General features: G+C 42.5%; 1 protein-coding gene across 1 annotated transcript in view; it reads right to left on the bottom strand.

The window, feature by feature from the left end:
• COMMD1 (copper metabolism domain containing 1) overlaps window positions 1-15,483 on the bottom strand; it is a 105,912-nt gene extending 90,429 nt beyond the window's left edge. The window contains exon 1 of the mRNA XM_067469497.1: window positions 15,222-15,483. Within this exon, the coding sequence (XP_067325598.1) occupies window positions 15,222-15,413 (192 nt within the window). The 5' untranslated portion in view covers window positions 15,414-15,483. The remainder of the gene's footprint in view (window positions 1-15,221) is intronic.
• Between the last annotated feature and the right edge of the window lie 436 nt (window positions 15,484-15,919).

Genomic DNA, 15,919 nt, shown 5'->3' with positions numbered 1-15,919 from the left:
CCGGTAGCGAACTGTCAGCCAGTGGTGCTGGCGCAACAAGGGAGTTGTATGCTCCCTGAGAGCCGCTGCAGTTAGCAATCTGGCTGCTGTCCGTTGGACCAGTTGAAGCTTCCGGACAGTCTTCAAAGGCAACCCCACGTAGGGGAGATGGTTGGGTTAAAAATAAAGTTATTATTATTATTATTATTATTGTAAAACTGATGGGTTTACAAATTTATTTTATTAACTAAAACATTTAAATCCCACCATTCCATTCCTCAAATAGGTCTTCCAGGATGGCTGAATTAAGATAAAGATAAATATTTTTCTCAATATTTTTCTCCAGTTGTGCAATGGTGGTAAGTGTGGGTGTTGCCAGCAGTGAAATTAGTGGGGTGTATAGAGTTTGGCTGCATTACATATGCTGAAGCTTATTGTTAATTTTTTTATAAACACCTGTTAAAAATGTTGACGAGCAAAATGGGTAAGAAGTAAAAGTATAAAGGTGAAAATAAAACGTTTAAACCAGAGTGAGAGGAAGATTAGGAATGCATGGTTAAAGGAGGCAAACCTTTGTGCCTTCTCTGCATGAGTCACCCAGCGTATGCCAGAGCTCCCTGTCAGCCGTCACCACCCCCAGCTCTAGATTGTGATAAAATAGCATTTGAGTTAACCAGTACTCTTTTTCTATGGATAATGTGTGGTTCTTGTAAAGCTATCTATTATACTTGCAAGAGGTTGGATTGCAGCTAGAATTTGTTTGGGAGGAGAGTTTAGGATGCTGTCAATATCCAATAAAATTCACGTAGACAGAACGAATGAATGGCACCAGACAGGCCATGTTCTTCATGGTGGATTATATTAGACGTGGCAAAAACATCAGTGAGTGGTGCTTATTTGATTACATGCTTGAAAGGCAGTTTTTTCAAAGGATTCAAAAGAGGCAGGAAAGAAAATGTATGGAAAATGAGAAAAGAGGATGTGATAGCTTCCGAATGATCTTGGTTGCCCTGGATAGGTCATGTGAATGACTCTCTTTCCTTCTTATTTCTAAAGAAACCAAGAATACCTATTTATTACACTGCAGGAAGCATTCTGGGAAAACTGCTGGCTCCGTTGGTCTACTACTCAATGTCTCATTTTGTTTCACTTAGAAAGCTAAAAATAGAAGATGGGTCAGCTCATGTTTGGAAGACACAAGGGACAGAAACTTGCAGTTCTTGCTGGCTAAATTTAGCATAGCAATGATTCCACAAAGTTTATATAGTTAATTGCTGCATTTTTTACTGCACAGTAACAAAAAACAATATGCATTCAGTTCTGTGAGAGAGTGGAAATACTGTGCTATTTCAGAGAAAGGTAAGGATTTCCTTAATAATTTCCAATTATCCTGCTTCCCGCTATTAAATTTACCTAAAACTAGAATGTATCTCAAAGGTTATGTACGTAGTACTGTTAAGAAAGAAAATGTTATAGTGTGTGGATACAGTGTTTATTATTGCATACACACCACAGCCATTATGATGGCCAACATAGAGTGATGTGGTAATCTATGGCTCTTTAGAAAAAAACGATCTAGAAATCTAACTTGCCACTGAAACTTTATTGGGCTTCCTTTTGAGTAGACATGATACAGCTAAATTCAAATACTTACTATACTACGAAGTTGGATGAGACTGAGTCAGCCAGTGACTATGGGCCATTTCTATCCTACAAATCTTTAGCTATGACTATATGGGAACTGTTCTGACTAAATACATCATCCTGTATTGACTGTTATAATGCTATCACAAAAAACATAATAATAATTTATTATAAATTGAAGCCGATTTGATTGTTTTATAATAATTTGCATTTACTCAATGCAGAAACACTTGGAACAAGCATCCTTCCTCTCAGAAGGTTCTCTAGTATGCAAAGTATGCAGGCAGCCACACTTTCCCAGCCTGGAAGATGCGATGGGTGGTTATCAGATCTTCTTAAAATGCCTTGATCTCACAAGTGCTAGGTCGCCACACATGGGGACTCTAGGTAAGGTGGGCCAGGGGTTATACAATACTCACTCATGCTTTATATTACAGACACCAACTTCAAGAAACTATATTCCATCATCTCATAGGCAGGAAGATCACCTGTAGCAAAGTGGGCAGGAGATAGCTCTCCAAGGATTCTGAGCTTCTGTTCTGACAAGCTACTGCCAATTGTGAGGGATCATAGAAGTTAATGCCCAAAATATCTTAGATAGAAACATAGAGTTGAAAGCAACCATAAGGGCCATCTAGTCCAAACTGCTGCCTTATAGGAAATGCATAACTAATTCTGAAAGACGCCCATCCAACCTCTGTTTAAACATCTCCAAAGATGAAGAGTCCACTACACTCTGAAGCAATCTATCCTACTATCAAACAGCTCTTATAGTCAAAAAGTTCTTCCTAATAATCAGATGGAATATTCTTGTAACATGATCCATTGGGTCACATTAAAATCTCTGGAGCAGCAGAAAACAATCCATCTTCTATGACATCCATTCAGATGTTTAAAGATAACTATCATGTCATCAATCAGTTTTCTCTGATCATTTAGATTATCTTTCTCTGAACACATTGCAGTTTGTTGATATCTTTCTTGAACTGCGGTGCCCAGAACCAGACACAATATTCTAGGCAAGGTCTGGCCAAAGAAGAATAGATTGGTGCTACTATTTCCCTCGATCTGGACTACTATTGATGCAACTAAGAATTCTATTGGCTTTTTTGACATGAGAAAACATGTGTAGCTTGTGGTCTTCTAAAACTCCTAGATCTTTTTCACATATACTGCTTTCAAGTCAAGTATTCCCATCCTATATGTGTACATTTTATTTTTTCCGCTAAGCTGTAGTTCTCTACATTTATCCCTATTGCAATTCATTTGGTTAGTTTGGCCCAGCTCTCCAATCTGTTAAGATAATTTTGAATTTGTTCCTGTTCTCTGGAAACCTCCCCCCCCCCCCAAATTTTTTTTCCAGTATTAACTGCAATTTTTGACAAACATGCCTTCTATCCTTATCTATGCCATTTATAAAGATTTTAATCAATACTGGGCTGAGATACCATTTAGTCATTCCTCTCTAAGATAAAAATCTTCTGACCTTAGCAGAAGGCACTATAATCTTTCTTTCTCCGATTCTTTCCTTCCTTTTACATTTCATGTTTGTGCCCAACATTTGTGCCCAGATTTATTAATCCAAGATAGAAAAAGGTCATGTGTTGCCTCTAGTTCTGACACTTACAGATCATCTGAAATATCTTAATCTAAATAACATGCTGACTTTTCTCAGAGCATCCTCAATGAAATTTGTCTACAGTACATCAAATTAATTTGGAGAACCTCAAGTGAAGACTGGACATTTCTTATCAACTCTGCCAGTCAGTTTTTTTCATTTCAAATGGTTCCTTGCTCTCATGTTTCTGAGTTTCTTCTCTGTAGTTGTAAGTTTGCACCTTTAATGGCTAAAATGATCCACCGAAGCATTACCCTTTAATTGGCATCCTTTGTTATATAACTAATGAGACCTATCTCTGATGCCTCTTTAAAAAGGCAGCAAATCTTGATTTTGACAGACAATGGAACATTATACTGTGTAGGCATATCCTGCTGTAGCCTCCCATCATTGCACAGATCCTCAAGCTCTCTAAGACACTGTAGTAGTAATTTTATTGATTAGCCCTTAGACCATATCATAATAAGAAACAGAACAACAAGGCCTGACAAGACCTGATCACACTCCACGTAGTAAGTTAAAATAAGACACTTATAACAATACAGTAAATAAATATGATAAGACATGATAAAACTGATAAACTTATCAAGCTGAGTATATACATCATATTTCATTATCACCCCTACAATTTATCCCAATCAGCCCAAATATGTGGTTCTCAGACGTATTGTTTTGCTTAAGTACAGAGCTGTTTTATATGTAATTTTGGGTCTTGTTCACACATAAAATATGTTGTTCTGATGTGAGATTCCCAATACATTGTCCGTTTGATATATGGACCAAGGTGGAAGTCTCTCACCTTTTGATACAATTTGCAATCAAATAATATGTGTGCTATATCCTCAATTTCAGGTGCCCCGCAGATAAAACTCCGTTCATTATAAGGGATGCTGTTAAATCTCCTGTATCTAACCATTGTCTCGAGCTGATCAAATCTGGCTCAAGTGAATACCTCCCTGAGATGTTTTGGTATTTGCATTTTTAGGTAGTTAGTAGTTTGAAAGGTACGTTTATATTGACTCAGCCATTTTAGGTTAGCAGTCTCTCTAAGACACTGGTTTGAGCTTATTAGCTTATGTGTGTCCAGTAATCTTCTTTCCTGAATCTACAATTTGGTGATGGATCTGGCCATTGTATGTTTTTACCCTGTTTCCCCTTCTGCTCCCTCACCCATATTGTGTTTTTAGTAGTTTTTATTTATATTTTTAATGTACCAATCATGCCAGGTTTGTATGGAAATGTGACACTATTACCTGTGCTGGTCAATGACCAAAATAAATGTTTTGATTTGATTTGAGCTTATTAGCAGGGAAGGAAGGAAAGAGGGAACAATTCAGGTGGTGTAACTCCAAGGGGAATGGATAGGAGGGTGCAATCCACCTGGAAGTGTACTCCTATTTAGTGAAGAGATAGAGATAAATGAACGGACTTCTAACTTGCATCCTGCCTCCTCTCTTCCTTAATAGTATACAATGAAGAAGAATTTGCTGATGATAAGAATTGTTTGGCAGTGAAATGGTCTGCATTTGAACAAATGGCCATTTGTTAACATTACTTTAGCTGTAATTCCTGCATGGAATGGGCTGGACTAAATGGTCCTTCCAGTCCCCCCAAGTTCTATGATTCTCTGAAGCGCAGTTTTCTGAATGTTCTTTAAATCTGTTTTTGTACTTTTTGATTTTTTTTTTCAGAATAATAACAAGTATTTTCTGTTTTCTACTAGTAGGATGAAGTTATCTGCATATCTTAAGTTGCTGGTCTTTCTTTGTCCAATTTTCATGCCTTCTTCCTTCAAATCTAATTTTGCTTTACATATTATATGTTCAGCATACATGTTAAACAAGTAGGGTGATAAAAGGAAGCCATGCTTTACTCCAGAGCATTCCAAACTCTGTGTTGCAACGTATTAGTATGTTAGCTGCAGTCTGTAGGTGTGTTATGCAAATATACTGAGTCTGTGTGAAATAAGCAATAAATCATATATTTTTAATACAAATGAGAAGTTTTTATGAGCTATGTTGTGTCTCCACACATTTCGTTATTAAAATGTATGTATGTGCCCCTATCTCTTATAAAGGGATGGTTTAATCTCTGGTTTGCTAGTAAAACTAAGTTATGTGTGTTGCAAAATGAGACATGTCTAAGAAATGTGTCACCAACATGAAATGTTTGGAAAGCTCTGACTTACTCTGCTGCCAACTGGAAACTATTCAATTTCTCTCAATTTTGCCCTGAGTACAGGTTAAACATCAGGACAATTGAATACAAATTTCCTTTTGATTTCTTGGCTCTTGTTCTTCCCTTTTTGTTGGGGCTGCTATCTACTATTTTTCTGAATAAATCACAGGAGTTTCCCCTTTTCCTGAGCACAGAATATTGAACATTCAGGGTCCTGACTCCTAAGTTGCTTGAAGTGTTTCACCTGTTATCCATTGAGGTTTCTTTCTTTTCGGTTGCAGATAGCATCTGCTGCATTCCTTCCTGACAATGTCCCTGGAACAGCTTCAAAGTTCTCCTGGTTTCTGGTACACCAGGCTTAATAGAGCATACCGTGCCTATTTTTCATTCTCTTTAAATTCTTTTGGGGGTGTTCTTCAGGTTGTATGTTGGCACGAGCATTGATTAAGTGTCCTTTTAAAGCTTTAAATTATTTTTTGAAATCAGCAGTTTACTGTCTGGGCTAAAATCTGCTCCAGATCTTATCTTTGCAGAGAGAATGCCTCCATATTCTGCTTTCAAGTCAAGGTGATGTCCATGTATACAGCTGCTTCTTGGATTGCCCAAGGAACACTTTTTTTAATGAAGCAACTGTAGGCCTTGCAAAATTCAGCTAGTCAGTCTTCAACTTCATTTCTTGATCCAAAGGCAGATTTTCCTAAAATCTTTAATTCTGGTGTATTTCCTATTTTTCATTCCAATTGCCTATGATTAACAATTGATTCTGAACTAGGTTGTTGTAGGATTTTTCGGGCTATACGGCCACTCCCTCCTGACGTTTTGCCTGCATCTATGGTAGGCATCCTCAGAGGTAGTGAGGTCTGTTGGAACTAGGAAAAAGGGTTTATATATCTGTGGAATGACCAGGGTGAGACAAAGGACTCTTGTCTGCTGGAGCTAGGTGTGAATGTTTCAACTGGGCACCTTGATTAGCATTTGATGGCCTGGCTGTTGTTTGGTGTGGCTTGTTAGTGCCTGGGGCAATCTTTTGTTGAGAGGTGATTAGATGTCCCTGATTGTTTCCTCTCTGTTGTTTTGCTGTTGTAATTTTAGAGTTTTTTTTAATACTGGTAGCCAGATTTTGTCCTTTTTCATGGTTTCCTCCTTTCTGTTGAAATTGTCCATATGCTTGTGGATTTCAGTGGCTTCTCTGTGTAGTCTGACATGGGGGTTGTTAGAGTGGTCCAGCATTTCTGTGTTCTTGGAAGACCGTGCAAAAAGAATCTGTGAACCCCACCCCTTTCAAGATGAACTGAACCACCTAAACTGGGCTCTACAGGCCAATGGATACTCCACCTCAGAAATCAGAAGAGCTGCAAGACCGAGAACAAGCCACGAGAGTCAAGACAAAGATCCACCCAGAGGAAAAGTGCTCTTGACACACATCAAGGGAAACACTGACTGCATAGGGAAGCTGATGAGGAAACACAACATACAATCTACAGACCCACCAAGAAAATCCAACAAATGCTACGTTCAGCAAAGGACAAGAGGGATCCTCTCACTTCTGCAGGAGTCTACCATATACCATGCAGCTGTGGACAAGTCTACATAGGGACCACCAAACGCAGCATTGCCCAAACACGAATCAAGGCACTGCAGGCTACTTCAACCAGAAAAGTCAGCCATAGCAGAGAACCTGATGAACCAACCTGGACACAGCATATAATTTGAGAACACAGAAATGCTGGACCACTCTCACAACCACCATGTCAGACTATACAGAGAAGTCACTGAAATCCACAAGCATGTGGACAATTTCAACAGAAAGGAAGAAACCATGAAAATGAACAAAATCTGGCTACCAGTATTAAAAACCTCTAAAATTACAACAGCAAAACAACAGAGAGGAAACAATCAGGGACATCTAATCACCTCTCAACAAAAGATTGCCCCAGGCACTAACAAGCCACACCAAACAACAGCCAGGCCATCAAATTTATTTATTTATTTATTTACTTTATTTCTATACCGCTTTTCTCAGCCCTCAGGTGACTCAAATGCTAATCAAGGTGGCCAGTTGAAACATTCACACCTAGCTCCAGTAGACAAGAGTCCTTTGTCCCACCTTGGTCATTCCACAGATATATAAACCCCTTTTCCTAGTTCCAACAGACCTCACTACCTCTGAGGATGCTTGCCATAGATGAAGGCGAAACGTCAGGAGAGAATGCCTCTAGAACAAGGCCATATAGCCTGAAAAAACCTACAACAACCCAGTGATTCTGGCCATGAAAGCCTTTGACAATACATTGATTCTGAACTCTTAGAAAAAGTACTGGGAAGACCATTAAGTTGTGCTAAAAAGCGATGTTGTGTTGCCACCTAGTGAGTGACAGTGAAATTGCCTGAAATGGTAAACACGAGGGAAATTAAGGGTGATTCTACTGACTGGCATCTTTAGGACCTCATGTGGGACTCACCGAAGTGCTACCCTGGAGTCCATGATTCAGCATCACTGGGCAGTCACCTTACTGTACCAAACTCCTCCCATTTGCTGTATTGCAGCTGTTGCCGGCTGTAAAACGTCAACTTACCTTGCTGTTCACTAAAGTGGTCGAGAGGGGGGAAGAGAGAATGCCCCTCCCTTCTCTCCCACTCAGGTTTCTTAGCAAGTTCATACTTTGGCTGATGGCAACCAGAGCACCCACCCCCCCCCCCCCCCCAAAAAAAAGGATAAAAGGCCACAGACCATTACCACTTCCCTTTGGTCCATGTGGGAGTAGACTTCAGGCTATTACACAGGATTTCAAAACTATGAGCAGGAAGCTGAAGGTTCTGGATGCCTGGATTATTATTTTGCTTCTCCTCCCAGTTCAAGGACATGGCCAAGTAAGTGAGGTTTAATGAAGCTGGACTTCTGGCATGGGATGGTTGGCACCTCACTGACCTTGGATGGAATATTTTTTATTAAAAGTCTCACAAACTTGATCAGGAGGGCTTTAAACCTAGTTATCTGGGAGTGGGAGACAGCATTTGACACATGGGAGTTTAACAGGAAAGACCACCCCAACTGTAATAGAGAGAACTGAGCAAGAAGTACAAGAAAGACAAGGACAAATATCTAAATAAGCAGCTAGGGGGCATGGCTCATGATTTTGGTATCTCTATAAAAAAACTAAAACACAGAATGAGTTGCTAAAGACATGAAAAACAATAAAAACAGCTAATTTGGTTATGTCTGTAGCAAAAGAAGGAAATAGTAGGGCTGCTGTATATGCATGCTGATGAAATGTTAACAGGGAACAGAGAAAAGACAGCTGTTCAATACCTTTGCCTGAGCTTACTCTCAAAAAATCAAAAGTGCTCAACTTGGGGATGATGGAGCAGATGATGCAGAAAGGAAAATGCATTGCAGAATATGTAAGGAGGCAGTAAAGGAATAAATGAATTCAAGTCTTCAGAGCCAGATGGACTATATGCAAGGGTAAGAAAAGAACTGGCATAAATAATTTCAAAACCACTGGCAATAATATTATAAAACTTTATTTATATTTGTCTCTCTCCCCCCAAGGGGACTCAGGGTGCGCCAGCTGCGCCCGTACCTTCAGAAGTCAAACTTGGTCATTGTAGTCCACATTCTGGTTACATCCCGTATAGACTACTGCAACGTGCTCAACGTGGGGTTGCCTTTAAAGACTGTTTGGAAGCTTGAAAGGGTCTAAGGGGCGGCAGCCAGATCGCTCACTGGTGCGGCATTCAGGGAGCATACAACTCCCCTGTTATGCCAGCTCCACTGGCTTCCAGTTTGCTAATGAAGACAATCCAAAATGCTGGCTTTAGCCTATAAAGCCCTAAACGGTTCCGATCAGCTTACCTGTCTGAATGTATCTCTCTTTATGAACCACCTAGGAGCTTATCAGCTGGGGAGGCTCTGCTCTCAGTCGCGCCTTCTTCGTAGGTGCGACTGGCAGGGACGAGAGACAGGGTCTTCTCAGTGGTGGCCCCTCGGCTGTGGAATTCCCTCCCTAGGGATATTAGATTGGTCCCTTCCTCCTGACCTTCCAAAAAAAGAGTGGAAATGTGACTATATGAACAAGCCTTTGAAATCTAATGCAATAGACAAACACGGAATTATGTGAAATTGAATACTAGAACTGCTCAGATGATGATTTTGGACAATGAAGCTAATAGTGAAGGTATTGGTTTTATAAATTGGTTTAATATGTTTTTAAAGGTCTTACTGTATGTACTTTTAAATTGTGTTTTAAATGTGGTTTTAAGTGTATATTGTTAAGGCATCAAATGGCTGCCTGATTGTTAAGACGCCATGAGCCACCTTTCTGATTGAGAAAAGCAGGATAGAAATATCATAAATAAATATAAATAAACAAATAAATCCGCCCTAGGGAATTTCTTGAAAACAGGAAGAGTCTCAACAGAATGGAGGAAGACAAATGTCCCCATCTTCAAAAAGAGGAAGAAAGAGGAGTCAAACACAGACCTCCAAGTCAGCCTGACATTATCCGTAATCACTTAGAAATGAATGTCATACAAAAAGTCATAATGGGCTTCTCAAAATCTAGTCAGATAGCAGAGATACAAGCTTGGTTAGATGAAAGGAGTGATGCTGAGGCACCATATCTCAATTTCCTTGAGGCCTTTGACAAGATTTCCCATGACATTCTCATAAAGAAGCTAACAAAATGTGATCTAAACCAGGACTTAGCATCAAAGAGCTGGAATAGACCACAGGGGTTATCCAGTCCAACTTCCTGCCAGGCAGGAAAAGCACAATCAAAGTACCCCTGACAGATGGCCACCCAGCTTTTGTTTAAAGGCTTCCTAAAGGTTTCCCACTTGCAATTGTTTTCAGCCTGAAAAATGTTTAGCCACTTTATCACATTGAGAAATTTCCCAGTCGTAGGACACTTCAGCCTCTATTCAAACATGGAGAGCCACTGAGCTCATCACATGAGTTGAACTACTTCTGGCTGTCATACATAGTCGTCCATGGCTGAAAAGAGGCTGAAGTGTCCTGAAAGGTGGGAACTCTGGAAATCACACTCCCGACTCTGGAACTCACTACCTGGAGAAATTAAGACAGCCCCTACCCTAGAAACCTTTAAAAAGAACCTTAAAACCTGGCTCTTCCACTGCGCATTTGATGAATAGATTTACATCCTCACACTAGTGTTCAGCCTCAACGTTTTTGTCATTAGAGTACATCCCATTCCCCACCGCCCTTGTGGGAAAGCTTGATTCCACAACCTCCACTATAATGAGCCCTCCTCCGCAAATAATCTGTTTCTTTCTTATCTCGCCTGAGTTTTTAACCAGTTTTTAATCAGTCTTTCTTTTATCCATTACATGTAGCTCGCCCATTGTCATTGTGATTCTGCCTATTGTAATTTTATATTGCCATGCTTCTATATGTTTCATGCAATTACGTTGTTGTTATTTATTGTTTGCATTTTCGGTTTTATTTTATGTAATTGTTGTCTGGGCTTGGCCTCATGTAAGCCGCTCCGAGTCCCCATTCGGGAGATGGTGGCGGGGTATAAATAAAGATGATGATGATGATGATTATTATTCTCCTCGTAGGACACCTCAGCCTCTTTTCAAGCAGGTAGAGGCATGGAGATCATCACATCTTCCAAGGTTGAAAAGAGGCAGAAATGTCCTGAAATGTCTGAGCATGGGCCAGCAATTGTGTTCAGAGCTCCAACCTCTTATCACACTTTACTCCCATGTTTATAACTGAAAAACAGGTGGGATGGAAACCATCAAAAGTTTCCCATCCTGTTTTATTGCCCAACTCTCAGCAGTCTCTTGTATCCCATGGAATTTGGGGCAGAATAGGATTCTATGGAAAGCAATGGTTTTAATCTGGAGCATTATTATTATTATTATTATTATTATTATTATTAACTTTATTTGTACCCCGCTAGCATCTCCCGGAGGACTCGATGCGGCTTACACAGGCCGAAGCCTCAAAACACAATACAATAAAACATAACACGACAGTAAAAAACACAGCAAATCAAAAGTTAAGCAAGCAACAACGACAATAACAATACATCATGACACTTTAAAACTGGGCCGGCCAGCGCAATGGGGTACAGGGTTAAAAGTGCTAGAGTGGCAGGAGGAGCATAGGAATAAAAATAGTACGGTGTGCAGTAATGTTAATTGTACTAAAGTGCTTCTAGGACTTGGGTGGGGGATTCCTAATCTGAGAAGGCACATCGGAACAGCCAAGTTTTTAGGTTCTTTCTGAAAGCTGCTAAAGTAGGGGCCTGCCGAAGATCTTTTGGAAGGGCATTCCAAAGTCGGGGGGCCGCCACAGAAAAGGCCCTGTCTCGTGTCCCCACCAAGCGCGCTTGCGACGTGGGTGGGATCACGAGCAGGGCCTCCCCAGATGACCGGAGTGAGCGTGTGGGTTCGTAGATGGAGATGCGGTCACGCAGGTAGGGTGGTCCCAAACCGTTCAGGGCTTTGTAGGTGAGCACATGCACCTTGAATTGGGCTCGGAAAATAAATGGCAGCCAGTGGAGCTCCTTAAACAGAGGGGTAGACCTCTCTTGATAATGAGCCCCAGTTAGCATCCTGGCTGCTGCCCGCTGGACCAGTTGGAGTTTCCGAGCCGTCTTCAAGGGCAGCCCCACGTAGAGCGCATTGCAGTAATCCATTCTAGAGGTGACCAAGGCATGGACCACCCCGGCCAGATCAGCCTTCGCGAGGTACGGTCGCAGCTGGCGCACAAGTCTCAATTGTGCAAAGGCCCTCCCGGATACCGCCGACACCTGAGCCTCACCAGGAGGACACCCAAACTGCGGACCTGTGGCTTCAGGGGGAGTGTAACCCCGTCCAGCACAGGTAGCCACCCTATACCCCGATCCGGTTTACGATCGACCAGGAGGACCTCTGTCTTGTCAGGATTGATTTTCAGCCTGTTCTTCCTCATCCAGATCGACACAGCGGCCAGGCACTCGTCCAGCACCCGGGAGGCCTCCTTGGCATTAGGTGGAAAGGAGTAGTAGTAGAGTTGTGTGTCATCCGCATAGAGATGGCACCCAACTCCAAAACTCCGGATGACCTCTCCCAGCGGTTTCATATAGATGTTAAAAAGCATGGGCGACAAAATAGAGCCTTGCGGGACCCCACAGGTCAGAGGCCAGGGGTCCGAGCAGGCGTCTCCCAGCTTCACCATCTGGGTTCGACCCTCCAGGAAGGACCGGAGCCACGATAGAACCGCGCCTCCGAGGCCCATCCCAGAGAGACGACCCAGAAGGACACCATGGTCGATGGTATCGAAAGCCGCTGAGATGTCCACACTCCCCCTGTCCAGTTCTCTGCGGAGGTCATCCACCAAGGCGACCAAGGCCGTCTCGGTGCCATGACCAGGCCTGAAACCAGACTGTGACTGATCTAGGTAATTGGTATCATCTAAGAAGCTCTGGAGCTGGGATGCGACCACCCGCTCCAGCACCTTACCCAAAAAAGGGAGGTTGGAAATTGGCCTGTAGTTGCTCAGCACCGTGGAGTCAAGGGAAGCCTTTTTGAGGAGTGGACGAACCACAGCCTGTTTCAAGTTAGATGGAAAAATCCCTTGCTCCAACGATGCGTTGATAATCAATACAAACCAATCAACCAGCCCCTCCCTGGCTGATTTAATGAGCCAATATGGGCACGGGTCTAGAGATGAGGTGGTCGCTCTCACAGCCCCAAGAATCTCCTCCACGGTTTCAGCATTGCCTCTTGTTGTATCCTCTCACCCAACCTATTCAACTTGTATGCAGAACACGTCATGCGATTTGCGGGGCTTGATGAATGCAAGGCTGGGGTGAAAATTGCTGGAAGAAACATTAACAACCTTAGATATGCAGATGATACCACCTTGATGGACGAGAGCGAGGAGGAGCCGAGGAGCCTTCTAATCAAGGTGAAAGAAGGAAGCGCAAAATCTGAGTTGCAGCTAAACATTAAAAAAAAAAAAGATTATGACAACAAGAATAATTGACAGCTGGGAAATAGAGGGAGAAAACTTGGAGGCAGTGACAGACTTTGTATTTCTAGGTGCAAAGACTACTGCAGACGCAGACTGCAGCCAGGAAATCAAGAGACACTTACTTCTTGGGAGGAGAGCAATGACAATCTTGATAAAATAGTGAAGAGTAGAGACATCACACTGGCAACCAAGATCCGCATAGTCAAAGCAATGGTATTCCCCATAGTCACCTACGGATGTGAGAGCTGGACCATAGGGAAGGCTGAGCGAAGAAAGATAGGTGCTTTTGAACTGTGGTGCTGAAGGAAAGTTCTGAGAGTGCCTTGGACTGCGAGAAGATCCAACCAGTCCATACTTCAGGAAATAAAGCCTGACTGCTAATTGGAGGGAGGGATAGTAGAGGCAAAGATGAAGTACTTTGGCCACATCATGAGAAGAAAGAAAAGCTTAGAGAAGACAATGATGCTGGGGAAAATGGAAGGATAAAGGAAGAGGGGGTGACCAAGGGCAAGATGGATGCATGGTATCCTTGAAGTGACTGGGTTGACCTTGAAGAAGCTGGAGGTGGTGACGGCCGACAGGGAGCTCTGGCGTGGACTGGTCCATGAAGTCATGAAGAGTTGGAAACGACTGAACGAATGAACATCAAAAACAATTGTACCTTGTATCCACGTCTGAGTGTGATGGGGAGGCAGAACTGGAAAGGAGACCTACCTCTGATGCCTCTTTAAAAAGGCAGCAAATCTTGATTTTGACAGACACTGAACATTACACTGTGTAGGCATATCCTGCTGTAGCCTCCCATCATTGCACAGATCCTTAAGCTCTCTAAGACACTGGTTTGAGCTTATTGGCAGGGAAGGAAGGAAAAGGGGAACAATTCAGGTGGTGTAGCTCCAAGGGGAATGGATAGGAGGGTGAAATTCATCTGGAAGTGTACTCTTATTTAGTGAAGAGGTAAAGAGACTTTAAATAATCTAACTTGCATCCTGCCTCCTCTCTTCCTTAATAGTATACAATGAAGAAGAATTGGCGGTGAAATTGCCTGCATTTGAACAAATGGCCATGTGTTAACATTGCTTTAGCTGTGATTCCTGCATGGAATGGGCTGGACTAAATGGTCCTTCCAGTCCTTCCAAGTTCTATGATTCCCTTAAGTGCAGTTTTCTGAATGTTCTTTAAACCTGTTTTTGTACTTTTCCCCCAGAATAGTAACAAGTATTTGCTGTTTTCTGTTAGTAGGATGAAGTTATCTGCATATCTTAAGTTGCTGGTGTTTTTGTCCAATTTTCATGCCGCCTTCCTTCAAATCTAATCTTGCTTTACATATTATATTATTAGTACTTGGATGGAAGACCACTGATGAATACCAGGTGCTGTAGACTGTATTTCTGAGGAAGGAAATGGTGAAACCACAACTCAGTATTTCTTGTACTTTTTGCTGAGGATACAAGAGGGGCGATTATCTACCTCAAAGGGAGGGTCACCCGTGCTTTCCCCTCTCAATGTGATGAGGTCGTAGGTGAACTGGAATAAAAACCAAACATTTACTCCCAATGAATGAGCAGTTGCCAAGCTTGCTAAACAGGGGGCTTTTCCTTTGCATGAAGTACAGCTGAAGCATTTCCTGTAAACTCTACATCTTGTTGAGCAAATTTGTGCAAAAGGGTGGTGCCTAAAAACCTTGGGCTGTTGCCATATTTTGGGTGACCCCTACACTGAGCTGAAGGTTCAAGGAGCCGTGGTTCCCGGTCTTTCCTCCTCCATGAAAAGGCCGTTGCCAGGACAACCTGCAGCCCCGCCCATCTTTACCTTGACGATGCCCGTCATCTTGGCCAGCAGCACTCCGAATTCCTGCGGCGCCATGTCCGGGAAGAGCTGCTCCCTCAGGAGCGCCTCCGTGATCTCCGCATTGCCGTAGAAGGTGGCCTGAGCGACGCCATTGAGGAGCCCCAGGAGAGACTTGGCCGCCTCGGCCTGAGTGGGCTCCGCGGGGGCCGCCATGACAGTTAGGACATTTGCAGCGTCTCCTTTAAGAACGGGAACCCAGCGCGGACAAACTTTGAAAGGGATCCGCGAGCCAACCTGCTCGGCGAGCTGCGCCTCTGGCGACCCCTGCTGGCGTCGCTGAGACAAAACAACGAGAAAAAGAGGAAGCCAGACGTGCAGGACTGGGGACGTGTGGATCCCCTTTTTGGTCTCAGTTTTGCAATGCTCGTACAACTTTGAAACATTTTGTTTTACTCTTTACATTACATAATTAAGAGATATCCCTAATACTAAAAGCATACCACAGTTCTAGTTATACTTTAAAACAAGGATCCACATTATCCGTTTTAAACTGGATTATCTGAGTCTCTCTCTCTCTCTCTCTCTCTCTCTCTCTATCTATCTATCTATCTGGGTTGTTGTAGGTTTTTTGGGCTATATGGCCATAGTCTAGAGGCATTCTCTCCTGACGTTTCACCTGAATCTATGGCAAGCATCCTCAGAGGTAGTGAGGTCTGTTG

Source organism: Anolis sagrei, chromosome 1 (assembly GCF_037176765.1).
Source record: "Anolis sagrei isolate rAnoSag1 chromosome 1, rAnoSag1.mat, whole genome shotgun sequence".
NCBI classification, from domain to species: Eukaryota; Metazoa; Chordata; class Lepidosauria; order Squamata; family Dactyloidae; genus Anolis; species Anolis sagrei.
Note: the sequence above shows the minus strand (reverse complement) of the source record. Positions and strands in the feature narration are given on the sequence as shown.